Below are 25,623 nucleotides of genomic sequence, written 5' to 3' on the forward strand. Positions count from 1 at the left end.
TTTATCATGGGTTTTCAAAAATACCCGTTATTTTGGGTCACGTAGTATGTAAAATTATAATTCTATAGAAATAACTCTTGGAAAAAGTTACTGAACGAACAGTATCAAAGAAGCCTATTTTTATTTGTCAAGGATCAATATTTCATCTTTTTCCCCATAAAAGATTTCCATGATGTCTCCGAAGCTCATAACTTTGACAGCTATACTTCCTTATTATATAATACTCAGCCCTATAATGAGTTTACAAGAATATATGATAGATAATTCTATAACAATTTTTATCCTCATTCTGAAATATTTATAAATTCATTTAATCATTCAGAATTAACCAAATTCTAGAAAGGTGAAGTCAACAACTACTAAATACTCCATATAAATATAACATACTAAATACTGAAACAGTTGAATACTACCATGGCTTACTTTAGATAAAATTAAGCTATCTATAGTAGGCTATGATACTACTCAAATATTGGCATAAAAATCACCTGACACGCACGAACGAACGGATATACACCAAAATGGTTCCAATTCTGATTTACACAACAGTTCTAATGTAGCTAGGTCAATGTATCACATTTTTAAGCAGCATACACTTCAATTTACAAACCAAGACAAACAAAAACAGATTTCAAAACCGCAAATAGGACTTCTGAAATGAATTATTGAATCAATTACAAACAATCTACCAAGTCCAAACTTTCAAATTTTACAACCATTTTGAGAAGATACTATAACATTTTAAAACCAAAAAATCAAAACAATATTTATCTACTGATAGTAGTTATATGATTTTATAACAAAGTTGAAAAAGGCAACTAGTTATTTCTACAATAATTCGACTATTCAAATAGCCCTATCAGAATACTTTATTAGATTCTATAACAATACATAACTCCAAAAAACCCTTTAATTTTATTCTGTAAGATATGATTTTATAAGATACTGTGATAGTGGTAGTGAAATGGGAAAGACAAGAGCCAACTTACTGGGACTGGAGGTGGTCTCCCGCCAGTTGACGTGGAGATGGTCGGGACTGATATCCTCGCCGCCCCCGCCGCCCCCGAACTGCACGTGCTTGCGGGACAGCTTATCGGAGTCGAGGGTGGAGGTGGCGCAGGAGGGACTTTGCAAGTCCAGGCACGTGGTCGTCGCTTGTCGGCGCGAACTCTCGCACGTGGTGGCCGTGGCACCCGGACGAGCCACAAATCGCACCGCCATTGTCTGCGAAAGCACGTCGTCCAGGTCAGAATCAAGGTATCTAGTAGGCATCTTGGGTCAGAGGTACAGTCAGTAACATTTCTTCTACAGCTCAGGTCAGTGCAAGAATGTTTCTTCCACAGAATAGGTCAGAGCTACAGTGAAAGAGCGTTTCATTCACAGCAAAAATCATATTTGTATTCGAAATGAGATGATCAGATGAATGTGTTGCCAACTCCACTTTACTGGAGTAGGGAATCATAATTATTATTTCAATTAGTTCATGGACGATTTTAATATGGAAGTTCTAGAGAAAAATAGTTTTTGGTGAGCCCTGTTGATTATCAATCAAATCTTGATTTTGTGCTCATGCAATTTAATGAAATACCATATCCATTTCACTTATGCAATCACAACATAAAATGATTTTTGGTTGTTTTAGATGAATGAAATGTTTAATTCCATTTACACAATCATCGAATGAGAGTATAGATGAATGCATTGATAAATAGATATAGACCATAATTATATAAATAGACAATATGACTATAATATGTAAATGAACGATGATATGGATAAATATACACTCACGATGGGAGAGAATCAACAGGATTAATCCAAATCGGTTTCTCTCCCTAATTTCCATATTAAATATGAAACATTCACATAATGATATAAAGATAAGGTTGCAGCGATCGTATGACTTTAAAATGCCTATTAAAATTATTGTTCAGAAAAATGTAGGCCATACATAATAATATTGTAAGTTTACAGTATTAATGGTATTGTGCACAACTCTAGCTAGCTCGATTTGAGTTGATTAGTTCTATTATAAAATGTATAATGCAGTTTGAAAAATGTAAAAATATGACAATTCACCCGGAAAACAATTGAAAATTACAGCTCAGTGAGTAGGCTTAATGTATTTATCTTTCCAATTGCATTATCCCAATCTTTATGAGTAGGTAAATCTCTTGAAGGGGGATTAATTCCATGGCCCACATTCTCACCTGAACTGCCAGCCTGAAATTAGTGTATGTCAATTGAGAAATTACTGAATTTGGACACGGAATGAATCAAAGAATCATAGAACGAATGCACCAACTTCACACGACGTAATAGATAGACAGATTTCATAGGCTCCAGAATCAAAATAACTGATGAGATATGACGTCATCTTTTTGACAGAGTTTTCAAAAAATGAATAATTTGTGAGCAAAATAAAAATGCTTCCCTATTGTAATGATATTAATAATTTTTTGTAAACAGCATCATAAATGTCAAGATAAAACTAATGATCCCAAACCAAACTAAATGTAAACAGTAGAGTACAGAGTCTGGAGGTTACTACTATGGACACAAATATAATATATATATATATATATATATATATATATATATATATATATATATAATATTATATAGCTACTTCTATGTTTATTACCAAACTATAGTTGACCAAGTATGTTTTCATAAAGAAGCACAAACCTATCAGGTCAGAAAAGCTTTTCCCATATAAATTTCTTGGAAAAAGTTTATACTCTGACCCATTCAGATAACTTCTATGGGAAGTTCTCGAAAACTAGTTTCTCTGCTCTTTCCCCGCAAATTATTGGTTGGATGTGTTTGGGCGTGAACCTCTCAGTGACTGATATTTCCCGAAGGGGGTTTCGAACCGTGGGGATGTCCTCGTTGCGAGAGAGATGTCAAATAGATGTTGCCTTTTGCCAGTGACTGATACGATGGCATAAATCACCACTCATATCTCGACTTTCTCCTCCAACAACTGGGAAGTAGGTCTTCTGAGATTGTTGACGTTTGATTTGTTGGCTCGTATAGATTTGTATTTATAGACACTCTTGTGGTATCTGTGTTTTTGTGAATTCGTTGTGGCTAGTTTCTGATTTTTGTGTGACATTCCATTTTCCTGTTAATGAAACCATATCTTATTACGTTATTCATGATTTTCAAGTTATTTCAATACAGTAGGCCTCTGCAGAAAACCACGTATCACATGCTGATTCCTATAAAGTGGTCCTGATAAATCCAATTATAAGTAGGCCTTCCTACAACAGTCAATTCTAGAACCATTCTACCTACTTGTAATATTTTGAAGAATGATAAATAATGCCAATTATCCATCTATCCTTAGCAAATAACATTGTGAATAATCTTATGATAAGGATCAATATCAATTTATCTAAATTCAAAATTCCTAGTTTATATATTTTGGACTCAAAATTGGACAAAACTTATGATGTGATAAGCATAACCTTTTTTTGGACATTTTATATCCAAATTTGGGAAAAGAACAGTTTTGACTTTAAGATTGTTGTTCCTTTCCAAATCATTCATAGTAGAGAATGATATTCTATCTATCAATGTATAAAAAAAAATAATAATCTATGATATCATAGAGAATTCCTTCGTAAAAATATTGTTAGAAGTGGAGCAATCAATTTTTAATTAAAAGGTTTGGAATTAAGATGATTCTGAGATTTTCTAATACAGTGAACTCTTATGAAAAACTCAGAAAAATATTTCGTTCACATTCTGAATTCAATGATGTTTTTGATAGGAATCTGTTTTTTCACACTTTCTCTTATACTCTTGTAACAAAAGAAAAATGTTTTACAGTATATTCTAATAATATCCTTGATATTAGAATAGGATGATGTGATTTCGATGTGAAACTGACCGTGTTTCTTTCAACTACAAATTTTACAAAATCCAACTGAAAATTCATCATACATCAACTTACATTTCTATAGCAGTCTGCCGTTCCTCTTCCAGCTTTGTATTCTTGATACTGTGACACTACACAAAGTACGCAGTAGGCCTGCAATAAATGATAATCATTCAGTTCTTAATCTATCCTCCAAAACTAAAACCCAGTTTCTAAGACACTTATTAGAACTAAATATCCAGCAAATCTATATTGAATCCATATGATTAATGGTCCTATGAACCCAACATACCTTGCTCGATACCTGAAAAATAGTGATTCAAGATCAATTATTCTAAATAATTAAAGTTATTATTCCATGGCATTGAATTGATGATGTGGGCATTTTTCCTATCAATCTCAAACAACTTCTATCGCCAGTCATGAAGTTACTACCATAGAGAAACAATAGCATAAGTAGATATCCCATGGTATAGGGCGTTTATGTCGCAACTTTTACTGTTATCTCAAGCCGATAGTTCATGTACTTATTTCACGTGAAGCTGTGTGACACTGGTAGTCTCTCATATTGTGCCGTTCATACACTCTCACCCCAACAAAACAGTAAAATTCGACAATAATCAACAGTAATCGGCTTGAGATAAAAATAAAAGTTGCGACATAAACGCCCTATACCATGGGATATCTACTTACGCTATTGCTTCTCTATGATGCTACACAAAAATTTTCAACATGCCCTTGATACAGAAATGTTGATTAGAATAATTTTCAAATGTAATATATTCTAGATCTCTTGAAAAACAATCATATTTAGAATTATGACTGAATGTCACAAATATGAATCTTACTCACATTCAAACTATGTAGGAAGAAATCCGAAGTATACAAAAAGGCTGTAATGGGGTTGAAGGATATCTGGAAGACAAAACATTATCAATTAATTCGTTTGAGAACATTATGTGAGTTACAATATTGAAAACTTATTGATAGTAATAATTTGTTTTTGATAGGCAGGCATATACGCCTATCAACATCATTTATTGCGAGATTACTTTGAACTCAGTGTTTCTCAGATGTCTGACAGCATGATTGTCAACATTTCTTACATCAATGCTTCTCATTAAACGGATGCTGACAGTTTAAAGTGGATCTCACTTTTCATGTGAATAAGGTATATCAAATTATGAGATTCTATCAATATGGTAAAGCTCATTGAGCACCAAATTCTGTACTTATAAGTTTAATGCTCCAATTAAGTACGCTTCTATTAGATCATTGAACATCAAGAAATTCAATACTTATGTAAAAATAAAACCTCTGATACAGCCTTTCCAAATGATGCGCACAGAAATTTTAATGGCCAAACCTATCGGTGTTTACCTTCAACCTCCATTCGTCAATTTTGTTTGAAGCGCACTTGCCATGTTCCTTGAAGAGAAAAAACGAACACAGAACGAGAAATTGCAACCATAAAAACCTTCTCCAGAAGGATTCTTTCCAGGTCTGGAAAGCGATGTCGTTTTTATATTTCCAGTCGCTCCAGCGATGGATAGGATTCCCCCAAGGGATGCCCACATCCCCCTCTCCCTCTGCACCACTCCCCCCCTAACTCAGCAACCCACATACACACATGTTGAGAGATGAGTTTTCAGCTTGCCGTATTATGTTCACCCGAAAGATAATGCTACCTCAGAAATCCCCTACAAGGATTTATTCATGTCTACTGAAATAAGAAATCTTGTAGCCTACTTTATCAATATTGCTTATTTTTCTTATACGTCGCTCATATTCATATTATTTATGATTTCTAATGAATGTATTCAGTACTCTCTTCTTCTTTTCCAGTTTGAGAAATTGTGTAGATTGATGGAGGAACGATTACTACTGAAATTTCCTAATATTAATTTTCATATGGATATTCTACTTCTAAGATATCATTCTACAAATCATTATCTATAATTAAACCATCTATACACATACGGTATTGGAAAATCATAATTTCATTCAATATGTACTTAAAGAGGGGACAAAACGTTTTTTATGGCACTATTTTCGAACATTACTACATGAAAACATAAAGATTATCAAATTATTGAGGAGGATCTGTAAAACAATATTATTACTGTACCGATATCCAAAAGACTCTATTTCGATCTCTATCATAACTTTCAAGGAATTTCCCAAATTTATATAGATTGAATCAATGTACCTAGAATGTTTTCTAGGTACCTTGGATTGAACGACTCACACTGTCATAAAGCTGAAAATAAAAATTTCAAGGTTGATCATTATTTACTCCGAACAGTTTGGAACAATTTTCATGCTTATCAGCAGTCTCTATATATCATGTTTATCTAAAATAACTATTTAAAAACTCAAATTTGAATAATCTCTTCAAAAGCGCATCGCGAAGTTCGACTTGCTCGTCAAAGTACAGCCAATATTTGACTCCTCATTTGAATTCTTAATTCTCACAATACAGTTCATAATATGCAATTATATGAGTTAGGCTACATTCTATTTTAATGACAAAAACAATACTCACTGTTCCCGCTGAAAACATGTATGTGGTGTGAACCAAATCCACCATTACTGTACAAATAACCGTTATAATCCAAGGTACGAGTAGCTCTCTCTTATCCTGCAATATAATAGTGCAAATCAGGAATTGATCCAACACACAGAACATCAATTGCAGAAGTTCAATGATGTAATTATTATTTTCTGCTTTATCTATTCTGGATTATCCATAAATATTAGTCGTAAATTCAGCGTCATATATCAGCATTTGAGAATGAAAACTGATGGGCTGACGGAATGGGAACTGACAGAATGATGAAACATCATTGAATAAAAACTCATTTCTATAAGATTCAGTGATCATAATTAATTACTTCTCATGAATCATCATGAGAGATGATTATTATTAGAACCTCAATTCAGCACCATTTCCTTATATCTCCGACCTTTTTATTCGCCACAGCCTAATTCAATAGCTGCCCCACTTTTATCAACAGGAATTTTACATCTTTTTTACAGCAACTAAAAAGTTGATGACAGCTCAAGTATAGGTTTCTCATAAATAGATATGGAACAACATTGCAGTATTGGATGGGATGTTTTGTTGGCTTTATTTGTCGTTGACATACATTGTAAACATTGACGAGCAACCTTTTATTTGCGAAAGGGTTGTCTTTAAAAAAGTTGGAGGCTCTAAACATCGAGTAGGGACAGCGATAAGGGTGTGAGTGGGACGGAAGTTTCATGAGAAGTTTTGTGAGGAAGAATTCAGAGGAGGAAAGGGACAGTGGGAAAAGAGATGTGAGAAGGAGAAAGAAAATATTGGATGATTTATGAATAGAAGGAGATAAGAAAAGGATGCATCGATGGAAAATATAAAGGTGATGAGAAGAGAAATCGAGTGAGGAAAGAGGATATTTAAAAAGTATAGAATAGAATATGTGTTAGTAGGAAGATGTGTAGGAAGAAATTTGGCTGAATATAGGCTAATAGAAGAAATATGGGAGATACGGACAAAGGGAATGAGTGAATAGCCATGCTATTGATAGAGGGAAAAGAGAAGAGGAGGATGGATTATGATGGTATTAGGAGATCCGAGATAAGATATGATGATAAGGTAATGGGAAGATAGATGGTATGAGCATAAAATTATTTAATAATTAATGAAGATAAAATAAGAAATAAGATGGGAGCATCAATGATATAGTAAGAGGATGACTTAGAGAGAAAGAAGGAATGGATGAATTAAGAAACGAATTGGAGAGAAGAAAGGAAGAGACAACATTATGGAGAGTCTTTAAAGAAAGAAGTGGAGAGATTATAGGAGAAGAAAGGGGATAAGAAAGATTGATTGATTGCTATCATATTCAAATGCAAGGGCTCAAGAGACCTATTGCTATTCAATGTATTACACAGAAAATTGTATTGGAGTACAAAAGTGGAAATGTTTTAAAAAAGAGGAAAAGATATCATTACAAATGTGACCAAAATAATGAATAATAATGAAATATTATCGGTTATTGAATGAATGGATGGGAATGTTATAATAATGAAAGATCATGTGTAGATGATGGAGACACGGAGAACATAGAAACGCAATGTTGAGAAAAATGAAAGGAAGGAGATCAGAGGAAAAGTTTAAGGAAGGAATGAGTAAGGCAAGGGGATGAAGTGGAAAGTGATGAAGAGAGAAGTAAACTGTGAGAGAGGATGAGATGTTTACCTTTGAGTATTGGAGGCTTGCTTTACGACAACCATTAAAACAAAGCGGCTAATATATTGCTCCCCGGACAACACCTTAAGTAAGAATGCTGTTTGCTGATGGAGAATGGAGACTTGAGATGGTGGTGGGCTCGGGGGTAGGGAAGTGGTGAGAGTGGATCAGTGAAGGGACGTAAAACTTTACAGTCGTCGTCCCAAGATAAAAGCTGAGGCAGTAACGTGGCTCCAAGTGGCGGAAATTTCCTCGCAAATTGAGCCGCCACTTTTGAGGTGCACTGTCAGAGTGGATGGATGGCATAATGGTCTGGGAAAAGCTGGAGTTTCTGTTTTCCCAACTTCTCCTCGCAAAACCCAGAGTGACTTGATATTCCATATAAATTCACTTAGAATGATACCTAATTCATTTCGTAAAATTCAATTTCTCCCTTTTAGGACATCTTCTTCGGTGAGATCAGTGATGATATTTAATAAAGATGGGTTATAGAGGATGGAGAAGATTGATTGATGAGAGAGAGGCTTGGAGGAATGTTGTGGATCAAGCCAAAGCCCACTTTAGGCTGTAGAGCTGAGTAGAAAAAATTTGGGACATCGTCTTCTCAAATCTGAAAATTGTTAATTATGGAGTAAAGTTGTATAAACTATTGGGAATCCCCTGTCAAGAAGCTTTAGAAAAAAATTATCTCTAGAGCAACGTAAATTCTTTTCTGCTTTATATTGCCGAATTAGGAACTATATGAATTTTCAAGATCAAGTGAGGATATTCCAATTTCTCACTTTCAATTAATCATGAAATCACGCTTCCTAGACAAGATAGTCTAAAATACTTAGACCAAGTTCCTTAACCAAAACTGCTCGAAATAGCTTGTGGAAGAAAGTCTCATAAAGCGGAGATGAGATCAATTTCCAAGAAAAGATACATCCTTGTATATCTCCTATTATGCTTATTCGCATCATAAAGGTCAGATACGTCTACGAAAAAATAAACTTTGAGCTACGTACAGACTTCTGCACCACGAACACGCGCATTTCGCTTTCCATCGGTTGATGATATCTGTATTTGTACAGAAACGGTAAGATACAGATATAATAAGTTCAGCATCAGCTAATGGAAAGTGAAATATGCGTGTTCGTGGTGCAAAAGTCTGTACGCAGCTTAACAATCAAGTATCAAACGTGAAATATTTGAATTCATCACCCAGAAAATAATGCACATTGGCAAAGTAAAGTATTACTTTCATTACAAAATGTCGACCAATCAGGAGGTAGTAAGCTCAGACTAAAATATTACCCAATCATATGCTGTCATCTACTGGCAGAATTTCTAGTTGGATTACAAACCTTAGCCCAACCAGAAGAGAGTGGGAAGAGTCAAGAATCCTTGTGAATTTGTTATCAAGCAAGTGCTGCCACCAGAGTTGCAGAGTTTCATGTATCTCAAACTGTTGACCAATCAGGAGCCAGTAGGCGGAGTTTAAAATATGACCCAACAACTGCTGTCATCAACTGGAATAGTTTCAATGTAGATTACAAACTAATGCTCAAACGGGAGAGTAGGCAGCGATATTGAACATAATTTATTATCTCCGGAAAGGTAAAATTGGAACCCTACTTTAAAATAAACTTTTCACATAATCAATAATACATAACCTTACAGAATATATCTTCAATTTTATTGGAATCAATCCCAGCATTTTCAATTGCTTTTTATTTGTTCAAAATTGTACTCTGCATTATCAATCTATTAAGACAATTCATTTTATAAGAATACTCACTCTGAATATGCCGTAGACAAGTAGTATTGATGTTACAATACCAAGGGAAGACCACACCAAGATGACTAGTTGGAAAGTCATTGTAGCTGAAATGAAATTCCGATTCAATCACATTCTGATGTATTGTACTGCTTCACAAGGATTTTGAATTTTGTAACGTAACGTTCTATGAATTATTGGAAAAAAATAATCATTAATGTATTTTTCTAGTAAATACTAACCTATTGCTATATTTAGTCTTGAGACTACTGATGAAATTTGATTCAACCTATTTTATTGTATAATAAGTATGCCTAAAATACGGTGATACTCTCACTAGGAACTCTCTTACTGGTAATAATAATATTATCAACACCCATTATTTGCAGGCTACTAAGAAACTCGATTCCATTTATTATCAATACTATTAAGGATCTATAAATAAAAACAATGAATCGCTGCATAATATACAATTTACAATTGAAGATTCATGACTTTTCATTTTTTTTTCAAAATATTTTGAAACCATACTGTATTTTTGTAATCCTTGAATATTGTTATATTATTGAAAATGTATGAAAAAATAATATGTAATGTATGAATTTATGAATAAACTACTCTGGATGTGTCGTCCAACATCCAGAGAAATTATTATTATTATTATGTTAAACAGCAGATTCAAATCCAATTACCTACTCTTCTAAGAATTGATTGGAAGTACTATTTTATTATAAAGAATTTTTCTCGAATCTGGATTACATGCTACTTCAAACACTGATTAAACTGTATTATCATTGGAAAATGACTACCATTTTTTTAATATGTTGATAATTTGTTTTAAAACGTTTATGGTAAAAATAGCAGAACTTACTTGGTGACAAGGCCTCCGGCTCCAGGACACTGGGACTCATGGGAATTTCGACTGTCCCCGAATAGTAATGTCGCTCGTCGTAAATGAATCCCAGCATTATGCTGAAGGTTAGAAGGAAGTAGAGCTGAAACAAACAAAAAAATCCCCATCAACTGATGATTCACAGTAAAGTTTTAATTGGAAGTAGACCGACCTACTCCCCTTAATTGGAGAGCGTGTCACTCTTGTGATGGATGGGATATTGATTTAGGCTCGAATCTATAGAGAAAAGTTGGTTTATCCTGTTCAATAATTCACTTAATTCACATGACTCCCCAATATGACATTGCATACTAGTATAAATATAAGGTTTTGTGACGAAATTGTTAAAAATGGCAATACTCAATACACTACTTGATCTTTAGTAAGAACCACTTTAAACTGTCAGCATTCGTTCAATGAAAAGCATTCATCGATTATATTAATATGATATTCTGACTATTTCAAGTGTATCTCACTATAGAACTCTCTATATTCGAAACCAGTTCGCATGGCTGATCTGGCTGTGAGTGAAATTTGTGGAACATATTGTTGTTTTCTATCACTATGCATTTTGTTGAGATAAGAACATTTTTGATGAGCGCTTGTATCTCAAAACCCCATGATCTTCTTCTTCTTCTTCTATATATATAAAAGCGAAATGGCACTCACTGACTGACTGACTGACTGACTGACTGACTGACTGACTCACTGACTCACTCGCAGAACTAAAAATCTACCGGACCAAAAACGTTCAAATTTGGTAGGTATGTTCAGATGGCCCTTTAGAGGCGCACTAAGAAATCTTTTGGCAATATTTTAACTCTAAGGGTTGTTTTTAAGGGTTTAAAGTTCGTCTTTTAGCATGTATATTCTTCTTCTCCCAATCTCTTAATTATAATTGGAATTTCCATATCATATGTTACTAAAGAACTATAATCTAGATATAGTACCTCTTCGAAACAGTTGTTAACTGGCAACTAAATTAATAATTTTGTCAGGTTGGCATTAAGTTGAGTTGACTTTTAGGTTGGCACCAAGTTGAAGAATTAAATGCATTTATCGCGGAAAAATTGATTGGGCACTGCTACTTCAATCCTGGTAATATTATATTACTAGCCGTAAGGCTCGCTTCGCTCGCCATATCCGTTTAGCCAGACGTTTAGTCTGGACCCCCGACTAGATTGTCCTAACATATGATAAAAATACTCAAATGAAAAATGCAGGCGAGCGAAGCGTGGCTAGACGGATATGGCGAGCGAAGCGAGCCTGACGGCTAGTATAAGATAAAGTCTTTCTCTCCCTATACGATTCTATTGATCTCTACCACATCACAAACACTAAACAAATCATTGCAAGTCAATATTAGCCTTAAACTCAACTCAATATTAACATCGACAATATGATAAAGCGTTAGAAGAAATTAGAATTCGACATTCAAATACAGTATTTTCTTGTGAACTTTTCATCCTGCTTGTTTGGTTCCCTTAATATGGATTCCACTACCTTTAAACGCGTCATGAATTTACAAAACTATCTAAAGGATTTGCTTGTGTGGGAGTTTGCAGTAATTCAGATTAACGAACATTTGTAATTCGTTTTTACACTATTTAATAATTCATTGAATATAGCCGGAACCAGTCGAGTTCAAGAAAATGAAATGGATACTATTTATTTATATATATTATGAATTGTACATATTATTAAATACAGCAGGGCGGAACAATGCTTATGTACTAGTGCATAATTATGATGTAATTAAGAAGTTGATAGACAAAATTGACAACGAACTGGTTTTTATCTGAACAAATAAACATACATAACAAATGTAAGAAGTGAGGAGTCAAACTTGAAAAAAATACTTGTCTGCCAATTCAATTTCATGGTAGTGTTATTATTATCCAGAATATATTGATATAATATTATCAAATGATCAATCCAATATAAATGTTCAATTCGTAATCCTTGATTTATTACAACACTTGATAATAGAATAATTTTATTATTATTCATATCTAGTCGTATCTTGAATAAAAGAGAGTACGACTCTTTCAGTTTGAAAAACTACCGTTTAAGTAACGGTAGAAAGATAATCAGTGATATATTATAGTGCTTGTCTCATTGAAAAGTATTGAGCATTTAAGGGTGGGTTTTAAATGCCTTGGAGCAACCATCAAAATGACAACATCCCTTGCAGTGATCCATAAGAATATTCTACAAAGGATATTCCAGTATCCGACTCCTGATAAACTGCCAATTTAGCATGACATGAGGAGGTCAGCGAATGGCCACCAAAAGGTCAGGTGGATGAAAAAGAAGATAGAGAGCAAAGGAAAAAGTCAATTGCACTGATAAATCAGTCAGAAACAGCCTGGGGACTTGCAAGTCTGCGGGTGTTCATGTAAAGAACGTGCGATGGCCCAATATCAATTACCCTCTAACTGTTACAAATGACTTCCTAGGTCGGATATCAGTTCCACAGGGTTATATGTTACTTGGTAATCTGTTACCCTTACTTTCTCTCACCTTTACGTTTTTACGTTTGTTTTATTATCATTTGTTTTAACTTATGATTATGAGTTTTCAGTCTTTATGCGTTGTACGTTTACAAAAGGTATTCGTTTCAACATCAAAAACTTGAAGAGCCCAAGCAATAATTTACGATAATGAATAACGAAAAAATTGATGTGTTTAGTGTGAATCATACACAGTTATCATCGACCCAATGATTAAAATTTGTGTTTCTCATTTTGCTAATATCACATGTCTGATTTTTTAGAAGATTAAAAGATGAAGATTATTATTCAAAATAGAGATTTCAGAAGAAATTTCTGTCGAGATGTTGGTCAAAATACAATTTGTCTAAAAAAATTTATTACTGGAGAAAATATTGTTAATTTTGTATACAATATGAATGGGGATTAATTTTCTCATATTATCGCTGTCATTGTGAGTCAGCAATTTTGCTGAATCACAAAATTGCTGCAATTGATGCAGCGATTCATTGATGCATTGAAGCGTGCATTTTATTTTATTTATACCAAACCAATGATCAGGACTCTTAAAATGTCCTCTATATTTCCTTATTTCTCCTAAAAATAATCCAAGATGAATCACGAACAACTACAATTTCCTATCTAGAGCAGAAAAGGAGAATCGACAGTGGCACAGATTCCTCTATTATCTCACAATCAATGAAACTAAATTAGTGTCCTACTGATTGATCTGAAGTGGTCGAGAGTGCTTGCAAAAGTAAGCGGGTCAGTTGCTAGTTACAGTATTATGTTCAACCCTACATAGTTAGTTGAAGTTGGTTGAATAGTTGGCCGGTTGAAATGGGGCACACCAATTTCACCACCAAGGGTGGTCACTGATGTCAGAAATGCATCGTCAAGAAAATATTTTCTAGCCGTTTCAGTTCACCTCTAATTTAGTTGAGTGCTGCTTTTCAACTCCATCAGGGAGTCTACTGATGATAACTCACTCACCACTGGTCTTCTCGCGCTCTTATTCCGTTCAACCCCACTCTGTCTCTCTACCACCATTTCACCCGTTCTCTCTCTCCCTCACTCTCTTTCTTACTGACCCCCACTCTGTCCCTCTTAATGACTACATCATTTTCTTCCCTCTTAATGACTATATCACCCATCATTTTCATTTTCAGCATAAAATTTCACAAATATAGATGGAATTAAATAGAGAATGCATTTATTCAAATGCTGATTAATATATAATTATTATTTAACGAAAATCCTAAATAAATGCTACAAATAAAATGGAGCATTTATTTAGGATTTTCGTTAAATAATAATTATATTTCACAAATATGTTTTATTATGTATTATTATTATTGTAATTAATTTTTATCGTAGAAGTGTTATTATTTTGTTTATTATTACCAGTGTTTCTTGTCAGACCTGGCAATGTAAGATGTATTGAATAAATATCAATTCTCTCTCTCTCTTTCTCTTTCTAACTCTCTTTTCCTCTTTTGTTCTATCTCTATTTCTCAGAGTTTTTCTCTCTCAAAGAGTCATTCTCTCTCTCTAAATGATTAGTCATACTGTCATTTATTGTGAATTATAAGAAAAAATATAATATGGTAACTTACATGAACTCTAATCCTATCTAATCCAATCATTTTCTAGCTCTCAGAGTATTTCTCTCTCAAGAGTATTCCTTTCTCAGAGTCTCTCTCTTTCAGAGACTCACTCTCAGAGTCTCTCTCTCACTCTCTTCTTTCTCACAATCACTATCTTTTACCCGTTCAGTGACTCTCTCTCTCTCACCCCTCTAGTCCCTTTTTCACCACTCTTCCTCAATCATCTTCCCTCTCCTCAACCCTCTTCCCTCTCACCATGAAACAGCTACATTAACCTAATTGAACGGACAAAGCCTCCTAATTAAACTGGCATCGAAAATGCATAGTTGGGTGGCTTTGATCGTGGCACGGTACACTGGTTGGTTGGTTGGTTGGTTGGTTGGTTGGTTGGTTGGTTGGTTGGATAGTTTGTAAGATACTGATCGGCTGTTGAATCAGAGGTGAATCGATTGGTTACATTTTGATTCACGGAATCTAATGATAAGAGCTTCAAGCTGTGATATTTTAATCCGGCTTTCTATGAACGTAGTCACGTTTTTCATGATCCATATTGGTACAAATTGATTGTATCAAACCATTGTATGTAATACCTTAACTCAGTTTTCTATGAGCAGGGTGAAAAATATAAAAATATAATCTTCTCTCAGGACCAAAATATACACGCTAAATCACTTTTGCCTGTAGATATGGCTGAATTTAACATATCATAATGTGTTTTATACGGGGTTTAAACCAACAGCTGACATTTCTCCGTTCAATCCAAGTATCTGTCTAGTGATCCATGAGTTAGGATTCTACCTAACTACAAGGTTACAAGGTTGTACCAAAACAAAATTTCACTTTGAACAAAGTAGCCCAATAATTGAAATAGCCCCTACTAAATATACCTTATTCTAAGCATTTTACTTTGTTCACTTCTCTTAACTAGTAGTTCTGTGAACAGTAGACCTCACGCAGTTTTCTCATCCACAAGTATCTGATGTTACCTGTTCTAGTTGATTCAGTTGAATCACAATTCACAGTTGAATCATAATTTACTCTTAAAAACTGTTATTTGTCTTCTCCAAGATCAAAAACTCACATAGGTTAATAAACTCAGTTTTTCGAATTTTTCTCCCATATGATAATTTATCCAGTTCCGTTATAATCTTTTCATCTGATGAAAATATTTCTCAACTACATTACATTTTTTTAATCAAGAATATTATAATTTCTTAAGCATTACTTAGTTCATTTGATCATTTTTTTCATTTTCAATCACCTATTAAATTTGTTTTTTAAATGTGAGAATATTGATACTGATGGGCATGCATCATGAAAAAATTGAAACCTTACCTTATAGAAATAGACACGGACAGACATCTGTGTAATGCATGCAATGAATAATCCACTTGTCAGCTGATTGATTATGAATAATTCTATAGTATGATTGATCCTATCTTCAAAGTAGATTAATATATATAGTAAAATCAGAGTATGAAGAAATTCCTTTTCTTTCCATATTATCCTTAAATTGTAAAATTTCAAAAAAACCTTGTGTATACATCGACGCGCAGTTGAAAAAGGCCAAATCTCATCTAATTCTATCAACGCGTTTGGCTGTAATCGCGTTCCATACAGACAGACAAAAGAAAATCCGAGTTAAAACATAGACCTCACTACGTTCGGTCGAATAGTTTACTTCGTTCACTTCTACTTGTCCTCTCAGATTTCAGTGTTTTACTGTAAAATATTAGACAAGAAAATAGAAATATGAATGCATGAAAAACAATGTGGGAAATTGTCATTCGGTTATTATGATTTCTCTGTCCGGGGATCATAAACTCTGAGCTATCTACAACCGTATAGATTGGAGCTTATCATGCTTTTATGACATGCTTATAGTATGATTATTGCAAATTACAATGTTGTCCTTTGCGAGAGAATTCAGTGGAGCACAGTACATGGAATATTGTACTTTATTGTTTATAGTAAAACAATGAAAAATAATAACCCCTGTGTTTTGCTCACTGGTGAGATATTTTATTCACCTCACTTACATAGAATGGAAATGCCGATAAGAAATCGCCGTGCACGGACAAAGCAAGAAAATTTCCAAAATAAGCAACATAAACAATCGGAGAAGCCTCCATAGAAGCATAGTCAGCAATTTCGGTAAAACACATATGATGTCGAATGTAAATCGTAGCGTCGGCTTGACAAAACATGGAATGGGAGTTATTGTGATTTTCTTCAGTGGAGGCAAGTTGATAAAGTATTTGAACTGGCAGAGTGGACGCGGGAAATGAATACAGGAAAAAAGAGACAGAGAATATAGAAAGAAGTTGAGAGAGAAAGACCTAGTTTCGGATTGTTTGCTTCCCAACAGTGCAAATTGAAAAGAAACTTCGCAGTCTTTTTATGAATAAAACTGGGACGATGCCCCTAACCGATGTTTGTATCTAGTGTGGAGCTTCAAAATGCACATCATCCCTTCTTCCATCGTGTGGAAAGAGAGTTGTATCTGTCGATTCCATTCTTAAACAATGAAGTACTGTTGTGGCGTATTTCAAGTGTGGAGGATATCTTCTTGAAAATTTTATTAAATATTTCTCAATTTGAGAGTAATAATAAATTATTGCTAAAAATATTCAGAAAATTATAGTAATAAATGTAATGAATCTTGTTACATTATTTTCACTGCTAGGCATTCAATGAGTGAATTGCTGGAATAGAATAGCTAGACAATTCATTACTGGATTCAATGAATTGCCATAGAAAGACAAATAAATGCTGATTGTTCCTGAAAAGATGTCCTGCTCCTATTAATCGATTGCAAATTGATTCTGGTTGAAGTAAAAGAGCGAGAGAGCTTTTTTGTAGGAGAAAAATCAAACTTACTCGTAGAAGTTTAGTAATAAGGAATTCTCGTGGAACATTAAGAGATTAAGTGATTTGTAGGGCAACTAAAACTTCTCAATAAATTATAGGTGAATAAGTTTCAAATAATTAGCTCAACTTATTCATATCATGCGGAGCAGGTATTGCAGGCTCACCACAAAGTCTAATAAGAGTTTAAATACACATTATCTAAAAGCCACCCGCTTGAAGTTTCGCTCCATTTAATAGTGAGTGTTTTAGGAGTTTTAAGCTTAGCCTCTTCTTAAAAAAGTGAGAGTGAGAGTGAGTGATCGAGTAAATGAAGAGGGTGTAAGTGAGTAAATGAGGAAGGGAAAAAGTGAATTAGCAAATAAGTGAGTTAGTGGATGATTGGATGAGTGAGTGAGTGACTTGATAAAAAGTAAATGAATGAGTGAGTGAGTGATTAAGGACTCTAAGAGTGAATGAATAAGTCAGTGAGTGAGAAGACAAGCTCATTAGAGGTATAAAATGTGAGGAAAAGTTGTATTAGCTGAGACGGTTCTGAAACGTACGTGAGGAAGCTGAGTTGTTTACATTGAGTTGCCGTGTGCTGCTGTCTAGAACGCTCTAATTCATTTTCTTTTTATGGATCGCTGCCCTGGGTTTGTGTGTGTAGATGCGTGTGTGTTTGTGTGAATGTTTACAGACTGCGCCCTCAAACCACTAAATACCACTTGCAGGCAACGACCATAGCGTACAAACATTGGAGAGGTTTCCTCACTAGTCGATAGTTTGGGGAGGGCCAGGGTTTTTAGGAGGTGGGTGAAACGCCCTGGAATAGCTCGAATATTTACTTTACACTCCGTTCAGAAGTTTGAGAGGGAAGATTGAGGGATGTAGGGAGAGTGAGGAGGATGAGAAGTTAGAAAGGAGAAGGTAGAGTGAGAGTGAAAAATAAAAGATTTAGGTTTAGTAAAAGGGAAGGGTTCGAGTAAGACTGGGATATGGAGTAAAAATTGAGAGCTATTAAGGGTACAACTGGAAGATGAGTCTGAAATGAGTATAGCAATGGCAAATGAGTCATGTTAATAACACAGTGAAGACGAGGAGTGATGGCCAATCACATGAAAGATGAGAAAGAGTTTTGAGTGTGATTCACATTGAGCAGAAGGTCAACTATGAGAAAAAATATAGTGGTGATAGGATTAAAAAAATACCTGATAATGGCACCATGGCCGAAACATGTCGTTAATAAACAATTTAAAAAAGGGTACTTGGATATTTATTTTTTATTTCTGTACAAGAGTAGCCCTAACAGAAAAAGATAATATTTATAGTGATGATACTTTAGAGAGGCCTGGATGAATTTGGAGAAGATAGGAAGAAAAAACAGATTGGAGAGTCGAAGAACATCTGAGAAAGAAGAAGTGAAAATAAGGGAAATTGAATATTTAAAACATAGAAACAGGATATGAAAAGAGGAAAATAACTAGTCGAAAGATAAGAAATAAGAAAGAAGAAAATATAAGAATCGTATAAGAGACTGAACATGTTAACCAAAAAGAGTAGAGAGTTGATCAATGGTATAGTGAAAGAGTAGAAGGGATAAATATCGATAGTTGAGAGAGAGAGAGGGCAGAGAGGAATATACAGCTTGAAGAAAAGTAATAATAGGTCAAGAAATAGTTAACAAATGAAGAGTAAGGAATACTAAGATGCTAAGGGATGATAGAATGAGAATGATGTGGAGAGACAACGAAGAGAGAGAGCTGAGTAAAACAATGATGGAAAGCGAAAAAGAACAATACAAGCGGAAAGTACCAAAGAAAGAGAGTCAGAGGCAGGCAACGTCAGAAAATCAGGGAATTCAGAAAGTTTGGACAAATCAGAAGAGGAAGAGAAAAGAAAACTAAGGGCAGTAGAAGAAGACTAAAATAACTGAGTAAGCAACTAGTGGAAGAAGGGGTAGAATGACATGGAAAATAGAAGAAAAGTGTATTTGGGAAAGGAATGGAGAGGGTGTGATAGAGGAAGTGAAAGAGAGGGTGGACGAGTCTGATCAATAAATGGATAAGAATGTTTCTATAGTGAAATTATTTCAAAATGTCAGCATTCATCATGAAAAACATCAATACTTTTCATTCAACTAATTCTGACATTTTCTCGTGAATCTCACAATAGCTCAAACTGGAATCAGATGAAAAGTGTAGTAGGGAGGGAGGTTGTAAGGGATGGTGAGCGGGTAGCAAGGTTTCGAAAATAGCATTGTAAATGCCAACCAAAAGTTTGGTCACTCTGCCATTATTTGCAATGAGCTCTCCTGTATTAAGTTGGTATGAATGGAATAATAATGATTGAATAGTTTGTTGTGATTGAAAAGTTTCTGATAAATGTTTTTCAATAAGCGGATGAGTGTTTGATTAAATTTCTTTGTTTTCCTATTATCTGCCAACCAAAAGTTTGGTCACTCTCCTATTATTTGCAATGAGCTTTCTTGTAATGAGTTGGTATGAATGATTAGATAGTTTGTTGTGATTTAAAAGTATCTGAGAAATGTTTTGCTGGAAAACTGGATGAGAGTTTCATTGGATTTGTTTTTCCTAAACCGATAGTGGTATCTCATGGTTTACCAAGCCTTCCACATTTGATTAGGGTATAGCTCTAGTTTTGGATTTGTTTCTTTGCCGAGGACAAACATGTGCAACATAAAGTGTTCAAGTCATTGGTTTGGTCTGGAAGTTCTTAGAAATATTATAGTGGAAAGTTGTAGGAGATTATTCAACAATCAAAATGTTTCATCAACATTTAAAACTACTCTACCAAAGTAAATTTAATCCAATTCAATTGGATAAATTGATTTGGGAAGTATTCATTGATTGTACAGATTGAAATGAATGAGATATTGAATTTGCTCAAATAATGCTAATGAACTTAGATTTACGTTCAATAATATCATTATTGCTTCGTTAATTGTTTAGAGCGAAATCGATTCTTGATTGAGTATGTAATAATGAATTCATTATGCAATAATTACATGTTTAATAATGTTCATCATGAAATAATATCATTAACGAATAATGTAACAGTAATTTTCTCCATGAAAATAAACAAACGTTAATGTGATACTGCTCAGAAATTTGCTGTATGGAACTACTATTATTGTTTTTCAAAAATAAAATCAATCTCAAATAGTTCTTTTTTAGAAAAGCTCTATTATTTCAATTTTCAATCATATGAATCGATCAAGTGTAAAAAACTGCTTTTTAGTCACTAAAAACTCGTGGAATTCGCTTGTAAGTTGAATTGAGATCTAATTGATTCAATAAATGATGATATTAGTTTCATCATTGTTATCTTAGTTCATCCATGTTCGTCTTCTGGGTTAATTATAGTTTGTTAAAATTCAGAATTTCCCACGAGAAAGCCAATCCTACTTTTCAAGAAAAATCAAGCCTGTCTGGATTCATGTTCCACTCCAAAAAATTTGCCCATCATCATGATTTTCAGTCAAATACACTAGAGAATATTCATTATTATTAAATATTTCCTAGTGTGATTTTGTGCGAGGTGAGATACTTCCTATCCGAGAGTGATGCTTCTCGAGTTCCTCGAACACGAAAATTAATTTTGTCATTCTTAAAGCATGGCAATGTCCATTCCAAGCATAATTCAGCAGCTCTGGAATGTCTCATAAAATCGACCTGAATTGCCACCCAACTCAACTTTGGATTTATATTGAGGATGATGTAGAGAGTGTAGGGGTTGAAGCAACTTTCTGGTCCCCACACTTTGTTGCCACAACTTTAGTTGCCAACTTGGTAAACACCTCTCTCCCACGACTAGCTTTACACACCACTAGATCCAGCCTTTTGCCACAACACTTTTGGGCACTACTTCTCCCTTCTTTCTTTGTTTCCTACATTGTCTTTCCTCTATTCCCCTGTTTCTCACTCTCATTTTTCCAGCTTTTGTTTCTACTCACTCCAATCATTTTCACGTTAAACATTACATTATTTTGCTGCAATCAATGAGTATTCTTCGAAAAATCCATCACGTTGTTTTATTTCTCTCAAATAATGTTATTTTTCTTCCGCAACTGTTCCTCAATTCTTCTTTCTCAGTATTCTTCCTTCTTCATAACACTTTCTTTCCCTTTTTATTCTTTCCTCTTCCTTTTTATCTTTCCTTCCCCTTCTTTTCATTCTTTCTCTTCTTCCTCTTCTTCTATTTATTTTCCTTCTTTCTCGGCCACTTCTCCAGCTGGAATTTCTTCTGCACCATACACTTGTTACGTAACTCATTAGATACTCATCATATTTGTTATTTCATTTGAACATCAAAAAAATTATACATGTGAGGTACAAATTTCTGATACACAATCTTCCCATTTCTATAATTTCTACTCCTCCATTTTCTCTTTCATCTTTCACACTCTCACAAAGATTTTCTGGAAATTTTCCTCTCATCATCTATCGAGAATCATCTTTATTTTTTCACATTTTCCCTCTTCTCGTCTCATTCTTATTCTCTTCCTTTTTCGTGTACTTTCACTCATCAAAAATCTTCTTGTCTTTTTTCTTCTCCTAGTTTTCACTACTCCCTCTTCTTTACACAGTCACTTCCATTTTATTTCTTCTTCCTTTCCTCCTACTCCTTCTTCTTCTTCTTCTTCTTCTTCTTCTTCTTCTTCTTCTTCTTCTTCTTCTTCTTCTTCTTTTCTCACGATTACAATTTCTCACAACGTTGGTTCTTTCTCTTATTTTTTCTATTATCTTTCGAGAGCTATCCTTTTCACCTCCTCCTCTTCTCCTCCTCACCTTTTTTCGCATACTTCTAGTCATCAACCACCCTTTTATTCAACTCCTTCTTGTTTATCACTCCTTACTCCTTTTAATCCAGTCTCTCCTCCTGGTATTTTCTTCTTCCTTGTTTTCTTCTCCTCCTTTTTCTTTCTTCTTCTCTAATCATCGTTTCCGTGCAGTTCAAGACCCCTCTTTCCCTCTTTGTCCTACCTCTTCAACCTCTCCACCTCGTCTCGATCCCAATCGGTGGATGCACAATGTTGTATCGATTCAAGATTCAATGGTGGAAGAAGAATAAATTGGATATTAGTTTTCTTCGCTCGAGTCCTGAACAAACAACACTGTATGGATGAAAGTAGACGACCAACTTTACAAACTTTTCTAAAGCTAGAAGGTTCCCAGGGTTGATTCATTACAATGTCTAATTAGTGGCTAGAAGATTACTTCGGCGGGAAATTCGGGAGAGTAAACTCATGTTACAAGCATTTCTTCATATTATTTATTAAAATAATCGATTATTTATTGTTAATAAATATTAAATAATGTTTATTCTTTATTATTTCTTCATATTATAAACCTGATCAAAGGCACTCATACATGCAAAGAAATAATGTTTTTAGGTAGAATAAAGTGGAAACACTCTTAAGTGAAGTTTAAAGGTTTTATTATTTGATTATTGGTGGACTAACAATAGATTTCGTTGCCAAGCTTAATGTTCCACCTTTAGGCTGGTCACACACCGATTAGTCAAGACAAGACTAGTCACGTTTAGTCACAATACTTCACATAGTTACTTATGGAGTTATGTAATGACTAATCAGTGTGTGTTGCGTCATAAGCAGCAATGTGAAGTATTATGACTAAACGTGTTTAGTCTTGTCTTGACTAATCGGTGTGTGACCAGCCTTAGTTGTAACGTACCAAGAACAGAAATAAGCGTTTATGAGACCAGTATACCTAACCATTTGTTTTGTGTTTTTCGAGTATCTTATCCATCTATACGAGTTCAAAATTTCTATTTGCAATTCTCGAGATAAATGATTCTCTGTGATTGAATGATTAAACGTTTGGACTACTCGATTCAAAATTGAAAAAAAAATTGGGTAACTGCCCATTTATTTATTTTAATGAATAATTATTGTGTTTGTTCGACTCAAACATCCAATTCAACTTGCATTTGCAGTTATTTTAAATCCTGTGATCACTCACAGAGATGTATCACTATTGAGTTGTTATTTAAGTGATTATACTTACTTACTTCGATAACGCAAACTTCATTTCCTTATGACTTTGTTCGATACGAGGAGGAGATGGATAAAATCAGAGTCGACCATATAATCAGTAATAGATTATAGTGATAGATGAGTGGTAGATCAGTAATAAAACCTGGATGGATCAGTAGAACATGTTAGTCGCACTGAACCGATACCAAGCAAATTTGAATACTGTCAAGTATGTTTTATTGTATACAAGTATGTAGAAATCTCTCTGTTTATGCAGGATGGGAAGTAGCTCAGTAATCTAGCGGGCGGTGCAGTACAATGAAGTGGGAATAAAAGAAGAATGAATGGTTCAAGAGATTTGCTACATTCGAACGATAAATCTTGCTTCTTTTGAAAAGGATAAATATGAATGTTTCTTTGCTGGTATGAGAGTGACAATGTGAATGAAGAATTGTTGAATCTCGTTTTGTGTAAAAGGGATGAAAAATGATGGTAGATGTGCATATCCAAAGGAATAATGAAGAAGACAAATAAGTGTAAGAGAAAGATGGTTGAACATGTGAGTTTGGAGAGATCTTCTTGTGAGTCCCTGATACAATTTAGCCGTAGTCATCCAGCTTCTTCATTCTCTTTTATTACTTCATTTGTTTGCTCCTTCCCATGTATTTATGGCATAATTAGAATATCAATTGATCAAAGTATGTGAATAAATAGTACTCTAAATACTTCTATCAATCACAGAGAAAATCCATTATCTCTCCAAATTGTTTTTTAACAAATATGTTTCTTTTCATTTTTATTCAAGACAATCTGTTCTCATCCCTTTGATTAATTCAATCACCCAGTTACTACTGAAATCTGCAGAGATAAAAGGAATAGTTGAACAACACTCAGTACCTTCTGAAATCTGGTGGCAGAAAACATTTTCGACCAATACTGAGAGAGTAGGCGGAGCCTGGAGGCAGGCTGTGAACGTACTTCTGATATGTGATTGGTATTCCGTTCTCATTATCTGCTGTTCAATTTTTGAATCTCTACCCAACTTCTCTTCTGGCTATTGTTAGAAACGGAGTTTCTTTCTGTTGCTATCCTTGAAATTCATTGAAAAGGGGCTTGGATTTCCATTGGTTTTTGAATGATACTAAAATGTCATCAATGTTATTCAATATCCAATATAACATAATAAGTATTGTACTCTAGAAGCTTGGAGAGTATAGAAATGATTTATCCGTTTTTTTCTTTCTAGTATACGTAGATTAACTTATTATTCCTTCAGACTAACGCCAACCTAACCGGGCGGAAGATGATCTAGAAAGATGGATGTTAACTGTTATGAATGAATTGTAAATTATAACTTTTGTAGCTATATTATAAATATAATCTATAATATATATAATAAATATAAAATAATCTGAATATAATATAGTTATAGTGAGTGAAACCATTATAGATGGCGCTGTGGTATAGCATACTCCTCTAATAATAAATAACAACCTTTTACTTGAGGAAGAAAATAATCTATTCTATAAAAAGTGTTATTGATTCCTCTGAATGAGTAATAGATTATAGATGATAATGGATTAGAAATTGCATTTGTTCAAATGCAAATGAATGGTGAATATAATTTGGTTCTTTGTTTACTAATAGTTAAGTATTAAATTAGTTGACTGACCCCAGTATAGACGGCGCTGGCGTAGCATCCTTTTCTGAGAGATCGCCAACAGCAGCACGACTTTATGATCGCCATGACGACTGGGAGACACAACAACGACACAGCTGCTGCAGTAGGCCTACATCATCATCGCACCTCGTCACCGCTACATCGTCATCCCCTGCCAACGGAGTCCGCATCGTCAGACTGGACTGACTACTCACTCTATTAACTAT

General features: G+C 34.3%; 1 protein-coding gene across 1 annotated transcript; it reads right to left on the minus strand.

The window, feature by feature from the left end:
• Positions 1-989: 989 nt before the first annotated feature.
• On the minus strand, positions 990-25,623 carry LOC120351820 (the record flags this gene model as incomplete). Its single annotated transcript, XM_039430305.1, is given in 7 exon segments — positions 990-1,224; positions 3,962-4,039; positions 4,739-4,801; positions 6,432-6,527; positions 9,901-9,986; positions 10,751-10,874; positions 25,409-25,623. Coding segments are annotated over 7 exon segments (757 nt in total), but the record flags the coding sequence as incomplete, so codon positions are not given.

This window comes from Nilaparvata lugens, chromosome 6, assembly GCF_014356525.2.
Source record: "Nilaparvata lugens isolate BPH chromosome 6, ASM1435652v1, whole genome shotgun sequence".
NCBI classification, from domain to species: Eukaryota; Metazoa; Arthropoda; class Insecta; order Hemiptera; family Delphacidae; genus Nilaparvata; species Nilaparvata lugens.